The sequence below is a fragment of the Natator depressus genome, chromosome 1 (assembly GCF_965152275.1).
Source record: "Natator depressus isolate rNatDep1 chromosome 1, rNatDep2.hap1, whole genome shotgun sequence".
Classification (NCBI taxonomy): Eukaryota; Metazoa; Chordata; order Testudines; family Cheloniidae; genus Natator; species Natator depressus.
In genome coordinates, this window is record NC_134234.1 from 129,011,224 (window position 1) to 129,022,126 (window position 10,903).

The 10,903-nt window shown below is 45.8% G+C and overlaps 1 protein-coding gene across 4 annotated transcripts in view; it reads right to left on the reverse strand.

Moving 5' to 3' along the window:
- PNPLA4 (patatin like domain 4, phospholipase and triacylglycerol lipase) overlaps positions 1 to 8,804 on the reverse strand; it is a 45,587-nt gene extending 36,783 nt beyond the window's left edge. The window contains exons 1-3 of one of the 4 annotated variants that reach the window (XM_074945746.1): positions 8,511 to 8,804; positions 5,889 to 6,237; positions 4,486 to 4,603 (exon numbers count right to left, since the gene is read on the reverse strand). In XM_074945746.1, the coding sequence (XP_074801847.1) occupies positions 4,486 to 4,603; positions 5,889 to 6,047 (277 nt within the window). In that variant the 5' untranslated portion in view covers positions 6,048 to 6,237; positions 8,511 to 8,804. Of the gene's footprint in view, positions 1 to 4,485; positions 4,639 to 5,888; positions 6,238 to 8,510 lie in introns of those variants that run through there. The other 3 variants (XM_074945754.1, XM_074945763.1, XM_074945771.1) reach the window with 3 other exon arrangements.
- Positions 8,805 to 10,903: the final 2,099 nt, after the last annotated feature.

Below are 10,903 nucleotides of genomic sequence, written 5' to 3' on the forward strand. Positions count from 1 at the left end.
ACCTTATACAGCTTTTGCATATGGCGGGGAACTCTTTGTTTCAAAGCTTGGTTCCCATGCCAATCAGTAGAAAAACACTGATATCCCAAGATTCAGACCAGCACCAGGTGACCTGATCACATTTCCCTATAGTGTCACAGCAGCCATCACTTGGAGGCTGTTTGTAGTGTCCCCAGGTGGGAGATAAGCTTCTTCTAAGACCTATTGTTTTCTCCTAATGGCTCATTAATCTGAATGGGCCATCTAGACTGAGAGCCTCTTGCTTAGTGGATTTAAGATTAAACTCGATAAGTTTATGGAGGAGATGGTATGCTGGGATAACATGGTTTTGGCAGTTAAATATTCATGCAGGAGTGGTGGGTGAAATTCTGTGACCTGTGTTGTGCAGGAGGTCAGACTAGATGATCATAATGGTCCCTTCTGACCTAAATATCTATGAAATAGTGAGCGTTCCCCAGGTATAAACACTTTTGTAATACAGATACATAATCAATATTCTTAACTTCGATACAAAAATGATACATGCATACAAATAGGATAATCATATTCAGCAGATCATAACCTTTCCAATGACATCTAACATGACTTATCTTGCATAAAACACATCAGAACTATGTCATAATTATATCATAACATCACTATGAAGAATTTGGGGTGAAGCGTGACAGTTACACAGTCACTATGGACAGATTTGTTTGATCCTCATTAACTCATTACCTGAAGGAATATTTGAATTCTCTAGGCATTAAGACTCCTTGTTTTCCCAAATTTAGTTTGCATGCCTCTAACACATCCTATGTGTACAGTACAGGTTTCAGGGCTTCATATGGTCATGTGATGAATGATCAGAAGAATAAAGCATTTTGAAAGAGAAGCCCCTAACAGGTTAAATCCTTTATGTTTCCTTCATTTAGTATGGATTAAAAGCAGGAAAAGGAGAAAGATTTCCTCTTTGTATACAGGTTTAAAAATACCTAAAAAGCTCTTGTTGAAAGTCTATGAAAAAGCAGCAGAATACAAGAAACAGTTTGATACATTTTATACACTGAAGTCCCTACTTTGTTTAAACTTGTATGTTGAATGTCTTCCATACAGACTGGATCAGGTAACACAGAAATGAATCATTAATGTATGGGAGATTGTCTAAAGTGTAAGACCTTCTTTTAAAAAAAAAAAGTGTATAGTTTAGATGGTGTTAATTAGAATTCACTGAAAAAACACTTCCTACCTTATCTCTAATTTTTTTGTGGGGGAATATATAGAAGCTGTAATTTACAAAATAATAGATGGGTATTTCAAGAAAGATGAGATACACTGTAAACCAATTAGCTGTATAATAAGCAAATTAAGTGATATGTGAGAAAAGTAACTGGAGAATATATATGAATACTTTATGTAGAATTGTTGAGACAATACAAAGAAAAAATAAATGCCATAGAAAGTGTATTTTAAGAAGGAAGTGTAGCAGGGAGAGAGCAAAATAAGATTTGTTCTGAAATCAGAGCAGCTTTTTTTGGTAACACCTACATATGTAAGAGATAATCTAAGCCTAGTGTGTACTGAAATGGTGACACCGATGCTTTTTGAAGTGCAAGGATGTAGAAAAAGAGAGAGAGAAAAAATGATACAGACTAACTAAAACCAAAAGCTGTGGTCTGTCATGGAGCTCATTGGGAGGGTCTGTTTTCCTCTACATTTCTCCATAACCTTAATGGCAACTTTCAGAATCTTATTTTAGTTTCCAAGATAAAGTACTTACATTTCACGTAACTCTTTTATTTCCTCTTTAGTCTGTAAATTAATAAATACCTCCCCTATTTAATCTACATTGAATTTGGCATTGACTGTTGTATCTGGGAACATCAGATATTTGTTGCTTGCCAATGTTTTCAAAGAGAACATAATTGTGCATTTAAGGGATGCAGAAACAGGTAAACGTGACTTAAGTGCAGATCCATCTTAGGGTATGTCTTCACTAGGACATTAAAGTGCTGCCACGGCAGCGCTTTAACGTGGCTGTGTAGTCGCAGCACCAGCGCTGTAAAAAATACCACCCACATGAGGGGAGTAGCTCCCAGCACTGGTGCACTGTTTACACTGCCACTTTACAGAGCTGAAACTTGCAGCTCTCAGGGAGGTGTTTTTTCACACCCCTGAATGAGAAAGTTTCAGCACTGTAAAGTGGCAGTGTAGACAAGGCATTAGTGTTGTTGTAGGAACAGAGGGAAGACAGCTTCACCTCCCCTGTTCAGAGACTTCTAGGGGATGGTTTGCCACATGGCACAAACTAGGGCAATCCCAAGGGCTGCCCTAACTGGTGCCCCTGTTATACAGAATGTCTATGGGCCATTGCAAAGACAAGGAGACAAGCTTACCTCGGCCACAGACCCTACCACTCTCAAATCAGTCCTTCCCGCCTCTGGATCACCCATGTCTCATACATCAAAATCCTTCCTGCATCTTCTGTGAAGCAAGAACAGAGCAGACAGAGCAAACTCTATGCCTTGAAGCAGGAGTCTTCTTTACAAGGGATATTTTTTGGAACAGGCTTACACCAGTATACCAGCGCCTTTGCACCAACTTAGCTAATGAGAAAGGGTCCTAAAGAAATGACAAATCTGACATTCTGAACAGGTGGGCAAGGGGCACAGAGAATTCTACAGTGTGCCATAACAGGGTCCCTAGGGTACAGCTCTGGGTAGAGGAAAGCCAAAGAACACAAGGGTATTTATAAATCTGTAGCACTGGAGTAGGTAAAATGAAAAACACTCATGACTAAGCCTTTGTTTTTTAAAGTTCTGTCCCCTTCCCTCTGCCCCAAAATATCTATGTATCAAACCTATTCAAATTTAGAACTAATCCTTCCCCCACAACTCCCCTCCCCCACAACCATTTAAAACGTCCTTTATAAGAACAGCAACAATTTTACCTGGCCTGTTTGCTGATTACACTGGACCACTGACCAATAAAGGTGGTCACTAGTTCAAAATTCCAGTGCTGCAAATAAAAGGCTGTCAAGCAGACAGAGAGTCCAATGTCAGTGGCATAAAGGAACTGCTTGAATTCCTACTGCCACGAGCCTTCTTAAGTGTTCCATAGAACTGTTATTTAAAGATGTGCAGAGACCTTGAATGAAGTGTAAAAAGTATTGAAGATGCAGCTACTTATGTGTGCAAACTCATTTGAACTGGAAATGTATTTTAAGTATTTTAAGAGCCAAAGAAAAATCAATTTCTATATAGTTGGTATTTCTTCTCTTAATCTGTCTTGTCTATTTAGGCCCTAATCCTGCAATGCAATACATGTGAGTGGATGAAGGATGTTTGCTCACTCATTGAGTCTGCAGGTACTGCAGGACATGTAACTTTATACACTAAACATTTGAGGGCAGGGCTGTCTCTTACATGTGTATGTACAGCAGCTAGCACAATGGTGCCTCTATCTCTGTTGGGCTTCTGGGAAATACCGTTACACAAATAATAGTAAAAAATATTTTAAAAATAACAACCCACAGCCTAACATTTGCTATAAACATATTTCACCAAAATTTTTAACGAGAATTAACAAAAAGGAACTGCCAACAAATGGGCCATTTTTATGAACAAAAATATACTGAATGAGAGCTATCAAGCAGTTTAGATGAGACACGATAAATATTTGCACTAAATGAAAAGACTTAAAATATTACATTAGCACGCTGGATGGTTAGCTACCATGCATTGCTAGTTCAATAAACAAGCTTACAATTTAACTTGGACTTTATCTTGAGAAAATAAGCAAAGGCATGAAAGGAAGAGATACAAGGTATTCACAAATTTATACTCACACTGGGGCAGCTTTCCAGGGATTGTAAAATAACTATCAATTTAATAAGCATCAAGAAATCAGATAGGAGTAAATACTTATGAGAGTCTTCCTTTCGTGTGTCTTCAAAACCACAAAAGCCCCAAATGGGTGAGCTGTATCAAACGCAAAGGCTCTAATTCAAAAACTACTGAAGTCAACGAGAGTCCTTCCATTGATTTCAATGGGCTTCTGATTGAGCCCAAAGCTCACACAAAGACTCCATTACTAAGTCACCTCATGCTACCAACATACAAGCTAAAGTTATGGAGTAAAGAACTACAAAATAATACCAGATTGCATCCTCGTCATTTGGTAGACCGTTTCTTCTAAATCATCAGCCAATTCCCAATAAAGTAAACAGAAAGAGTTCTGCTGACTTCAACTGGATTGGACCAATAGTGTATTGGGTGAATAAAATTTATTTTTTAAATTGCAGAATGTACCCCAGTGAACCATAATAATTATTATTTAGTGCACTGTGGAAAAAATATAAAACTTTTTTATTAGCAATAAAAAATTCCTGTATGTTGTGGGGGTTTTTTGTTTTATTTTACAAAATACTTAACTCTATATTATACAGTAATTTGATGAAAAAAACAAGATATTCAGGGTTTAACTGAGAACAAAAGTATTAAATACCTTCCATCATGAGTTGTCTTTCATCATATGTTGCTTTGGGCCCTTTCCCATAGGCTGTTTTAACTTTTTTAGCACCAACAGCGGTTGCCATGTCCATTATCAGCCATTCATTCTGTACCTGGGACACCCATATTAAGGCAATCAAAGGTTAATCTTTTGAAGGAAAGAATAAAAGAAATGGTTGCAGGAAAATCTCAGCTTATTTTTTTCTGAAGTATTTAAAATAATGCTGTGAAAAATTACGATGTGTTTTTTAAAACTAGATCGGCATGTTTTCCTTAGAAAGATGAATAAAAGCTCCATGTCATTTACATATTTGTACAATGTAACACTTCCATAATATATTATATGCTATTATTTATAATAAACAACAGCATGCAGTAATTTACACTTTCAAAGCTGAAACTAATCTAAGTAGATGTCTAAAACTAGGTACAGTAGACCAGTGGTTCTCAAACTAGGGGCGCTGCTTGTTCAGGGAAAGCCCCTGGCGGGCCGGGCCGGTTTGGTTAGCTGCCATGTCCGCAGGTTCAGCCGATCGCGGCTCCTACTGGCCGCAGTTTGCTGCTCCAGGCCAATGGGGGCCGTGGGAAGCGGCACAGGCCGAGGGACGTGCTGGCCGCCCTTCCCGCAGCCCCCATTGGCCTGAAGCAGCAAACCGTGGCCAGTGGGAGCTGCGATCGGCCAAACCTGCAGATGCAGCAGGTAAACAAAAGAGCCCGGCCCCCCAGGGGCTTTCCCTGAACAAGTGGCAGCCCTAGTTTGAGAACCACTGTAGTAGACTACGCCACTTACAAGCAGTATGTGTAGAACATGATGTGCAAACACCAAGATTAAGTTTATATTTCATAAATGATCTTGTCCACTGCTTCAATGTTTCCACAGCCTTAGGCTTTTCTCCTTGCATACCTTCCATTGTCATACTCAAATTCTATGCTCTAATCCTACCTTAGCAAATCCTTTACCTCTTTTTCCGGTCTTTGTGCCTCATCCCCCCCACACACGAGGACTAATTCCCTTATTCAGTAAATCAAATCACCTCAGCTCATGCCCTCCTGCAAGTCTCTCCTAAACACTTATTTCTTTCAGCTAGTCTTCCACCTGTAATCATCTTATTTTTCCTACACTAAAACTACACAGAGGTTTTATTTTTTTCTTAACAAAGCTAGAACAACAAGAAACCTATATGGCAAGTTACGTATCTTCTGTTACTTCCCTACCTCTACCCCTTAGTCTGGTCATTTTTCTGAGTTAGTGTCCAAACCTGCAATCCCTTATGCGAGTAGTCCTCAATTCATCAAACCCTAAGACAGTAAACTCTAGAGGAAGGGATCTGATCTTGTTGTTGAAAGAGCACCATGAATACCTATACCACAGAAAAAATAAATTAAGTAGATACTTACATTATATGTGGATTTAACACGTGTGGCTCTTAGATGGCAGTAACCCAGAACACCTGTCCAAAACTGGTGAATTTTTAAAAATATGCTACCATGCAGTCCATGCTTTTTCAATGAAGGCCATTGCCTTTGGATGCTGCACATGCGTTTAGTGGCCCACATTCCTCTGCAAAGTAGCCCTTGAATCCAGATGGTGTAACAATGAATGGATGTGCTCAGAGCAGGATCATTTTACAGCCGCAGACTTGTAATGAATGAGGTAGTTACACCACCACCAGATGAGCGTATTGTTGGACATTACAAGGTTATGCAAGAGAGATGTCCCATCATCCACTAATAATATTTAAAATATCTGGTGGAAAACACAGAAAGCCAAAATCAAGTTGAATGACAATAAAAAAAAAGCTGTATGTCAAGGCCCTCACCCTACAATGGGAGCCATGTAGAAGGTAATCAGTAACACATCATCAAACTGATCCATAAGGACTCTGCTTGCACAGATTAGATTGCAGGATTGGGCCATATTTTGCAAGTGACAATACAAGCTCTAGAGAAAGAAGGTGGGTGAGGTAATACCTTTTATTGGGCCAACTTCTGTTGGTGAAAGAGACAAACTTTCGAGCTCAAGAACTGTGTAACCGTGTCTCTTTTATTAACAGAAGTTGGTACAAAAGATATTACCTCACCTGCTTTGTCTTTCAAATATCCTGGGACTTTTTGAAAGTGGATGGGCCTGGCCCATCCCCTTTTTGCCATGGACCTGCCCCCACCCCATCTCTCTGCCCCCTGCTGGCAGCTAGTGGGGAGCCTGGGCAGCTATTGGATGCCACGCCACGGACCCTCCACCTGTCCAGGGTAGGGGGTGAAGAGCAGCCCCAGGCCTATGTCCCTGTTCTCCGGTCCCGCACCCACAGTAGGTGGAGGGTTCGCGGCTCCCGGCCCACTCTGGCTTCCAGCTTGGCCAGGGACAGGGCTTCGGCCGGAAGAGGTGGGGGCCCCTGGCCCCAAGACTTTTGGGAGGGCTCTACTGGCCCTGCCAGAAACCAACACAGCTACATCATTATAAATACACACTCGAGACAATTACATAGAAGAACTGAAAATGCATTCCTTGTCTGGAAGTTAATTAATGCTAAATGTAAAAAAAAAAAAAAAAAAAAAAAAACATAGGAGGGAAGATTGCCTTGACTTCCACTTCAAATAAAACACTGTCAGATCCTGATAATCCATGACCATAAAGGGAAAGCATCATCTTGAAATGTAGTCAATTTCAAATGGGAGTGAAAGGCAGCTCAAACGGGAGGGAAAAGTCACTACACCTGCCCATGAGTGCCCCTTCCAATGTCGTCTGTTGTCCAATCACATTCATTTTATTTTTAGAATTTTGGAGTGATTTGTTATTGCCTCAAACAGCTGCACTGACTATGCAAGAGAAACTGTGCAACTGCCTATGCAGCGTCACCCAATACCAGGGCCAGCCTTGGGGCGGAGGAGGGAGAGGGGAACCTGGGTGACTACCCAGAGTGCAAGTAGTCAAGGGGGTGCCGTGTGGCAGAGCAGAGGTGCGCGCTGCTGGTGTAGCGTCAGAAACTCCTCCTGGGTGGCAGGAGAGCACCATGTGTGAGGGGCACCCAGATTTCTCCCTGGTTCCTCCCAGCAGAGGAACATGGGGGAGGGGAGCAGTGACACACAGATATGGCTCCCCCACCATGCTCCTCCATGCTCCCCTTGCATAATGACAGGTTTCAGAGTAGCAGCTGTGTTAGTCTGTATCTGCAAAAAGAAAAGCTACAGCTCACTTCATCAGATGCATCTGATGAAGTGAGCTGTAGCTCACGAAAGCTTATGCTCAAATAAATTTGTTAGTCTCTAAGGTGCCACAAGTCCTCCTTTTCTTCATGCTCCCCTCGGGATGATGGGGAGAATGAGGAGCAACACCCAGGGGCCCCTGCATCTAGGTCACTTTCCCCATTTGGGCTGTGAGGCGAGCACCAGGAGCCGCTGCTCTCTGCCCTTCTCTTAGGCAGCCAGGTGGGGAAGTGACCTGGGATGCAGGGAGGGAGCCCTGATGTTCTCGCTCTCCCCCCGCCCCCGCGGGGTGTGCGGAGCAGCAGCCGTTAGAGGGGAGCGAGCAGCAACGCCAGCTGCTCCCTGCATCCAGCTCAGTTTCCCCACGTTGGTGCAAGAGGCGGTGCGGGGGCTAAGGGCGACGGAGGGCGGGGAGCCCGCGGGGGGCCAGGGGCACCATTTCCCCTAAAGCCGGCTCCGCGCAACACACGCTGGGGGGGGGGGAGAGGAAAAAATAACCCGAGTCTCAGCAGGGCTGTAACAGTTTCAAAGTCCGGTCGGAGACGTGACCAGGGTACAGCGGGGACAGGGGAGATTCCCCCCAGGCCACAGCGCAGCCCCCCACCCCGAGGGGGTCACAGTTGGGGGGGGGGAACCTTCCGCCCCCGCACGCGGAGGCAGGACAGGACGCGCCGCCGCCGCTTCTGCCGGGATCCGCCTCGAGGCCTAGGGTTTATGCAGGGGGCGGGGCTGCCCGGGCACGCGCTGGGCTGGCTCCTAACGTCAGAGCCCTGCGCGGGTCTGGGCCAAGGAAGGGCGCTGGGGAGACCCACGCACCTCTTCTCCCTGCACGCGCTGGCCGCCGCTGACGCGCCTATTGTTCTACAAACTGAGCGCCAACGAACCGAGCGACGCCCCCCGGCCCCACGCCGCCCTCGCCCGGTCGAAACCTCGCGAGATCTCGCTTCCCGCCCGCTGGGAGGACGCGGACATCGGGAGCTCGAGTCGCACGCGTGTGACGCGTCAAGAGGCGAGACACAATTAACACGATTCGCCGCTCTGTGCCGTTCCACCCGGCTCGGGCTCGCGCGCCTCACAACGGGGTCGGTGCGCGAGGACAGACAACACTCCCGCGTCTCGTGCCCCCTCCCACCCCCACCCGGCGCATGTGCAGTGTGCTCGCGTTGGAACGAGGCACACAATTTGCGACAGAGGAGGTCCTGGCAAAGTCCTCCGCGCCCCCGCCCCTCCCTGGCGCGCGCAGGGAGTGGGCGACTGGCCGGGATCCTGCGCGAGCTGTGGCACGTGCGGGGCCCAGCAGGCGCTGGAGCCCCCAGGCCTGAGCAAGGGGAGGGTCCGTGAGCTGGGCTGCGGGGCGGCAGTGAGCCGCTGCATCCGGGCGTTGCCCCCCTAAGCTTCTTGCTTAAGGCCCGGCGGGGGGGGGGGGCAGTCTGTCGGGTGCCAGGCGGCGCGCCCAGGATCCCCGTGCGGAGCGGCGGTGGTGCATGTGCCCCGCTTCCTGGCGGCTTGCCTGGGCTTTGTGGAGTCGGTGACTAGCAACATTCTGCTGCTTCGGCCCTTTGAGGCCAGTCAGTCTGGGTCAGAGGAAGCAGCCTCCCGACAGGCGCCTGGAGTCGATGTACTCGCTACAGTTTTATTTTGAAATTGCTCTGCTGCCTAACGTAATGTGAAGGAACGTTTCCTTGGCTCCAACCCCACCAACTGGAGGCAACCCAGCCCCTCAGATATTGTTCTGAACTAAATAAATTCTGTGATCAGTTAATGACAAACACAAGGCTTCTGAGGGGCCACTTTAAGTGCGAGTGATATTTTACACAAGCCCCCTCCCAACCTAAATTTGATTTACAATATGCGAATGATAGATGTGATGATTTCCCATTATGTTTTTAGTACGTGTAATAACAAAAAAATATTTTTATTTACAGCTTCTGTTGGTTGAGCTTATTGCTCAGCCTGGTGGACTCCTGCCATTCTTCTATTCCTGCTTCCTCAAGTTCCATGTATACCATTTTCCCATTCCCCTCTATTTGAGGGACTTCCTGAAACTCCCTCTAGTCTCCCCCCAGCATGTGCCCCTCATTCACTCCTCCCTCAGACTTTTCAGTGAACCTGCACCCAATCCTGACACAGCACAATGGCCAGAGCTGTCCCAGAGGTCCGTGGTGAGCAGGGGGGTGAATGGCTGCAGGGTGATCTTCCACCTCTGTGCAGCCAGTGGCTTGTGCTCCCCACTGCCATGTTAGTGCTGAGCCTCCACATTTATTTATTGACAAAATTGGCAGAATTTTATGCCTGGCAGGATCCAACTGTTTAGAGACTCAGGGGGAATCCAGGAGTGGGTTGAAAGGGTTCTGTGTGGGGCAATCTGGGTGCGGGTGGTTCAGTGGTGGGAGGGTCTGGGTGCATGAGGGATCTGCATGGTCAGGGGCTCATTGTGTTTCTGGGTGCAGGGGCAATGGGACTCTGCAGGACAAGTGAAGGTGGTTGGGGATCAGCAGGGGGGTCTGGGTACTGGGGGACTCCAGATACAGGGGATGGGATGGGGGGCAGTCTGGGTGCAGGGGGGTCTGGATGCATGGAGGTTGGGCGGACATCTGACCTGACCCTGGCTAAGGCATCCCCAGCCCCCAGTGATTTACCTATCCACTGGCTGCTCTGGGCACCCTAAATGACATGCCCGTGCTGCTGGGGAGGGGCACGTGACTGCTTTTGTGGGTTCCCTTTGCGTGCCTGTCAGAAAGTCATTTTTCTGTGGGGAAGCAAAGAAATCTCTGGGGGTCATTAATTCTACGTGCATGCAGTGGTGCAGAATTCACTAAGGAGTAATTATTTTAAACATGATGTAAATGCTTAAGGAATGATTGAAAATTACATTTACCATACATTTGTTAAGTATGAATTTAAACTGCCTAGAAAAATGTAAATTCTGATTTGAGAGAAATGCTAAAAGCGTCTTGAAAAATGTTATATGTGGTTTAATTTGACACATTTTTCAACAACTCAGGTTGTTTCTGAAAGGTGTATTTCCCATTTAAAGTATATGCCTCATTCCTAAAACATAAGAATGGCCACATTGGGTCAGTCCAGTGGTCCATCTAGCCCAGTATCCTGTCTTCTGACAGCAGCTAGTGCCAGGTGCTTTAGAGGGAATGAATGGAACAGGGCGTTTATCAAGTGATCTATTCCCTTTTGTCCCGTCTCAGCTTAGT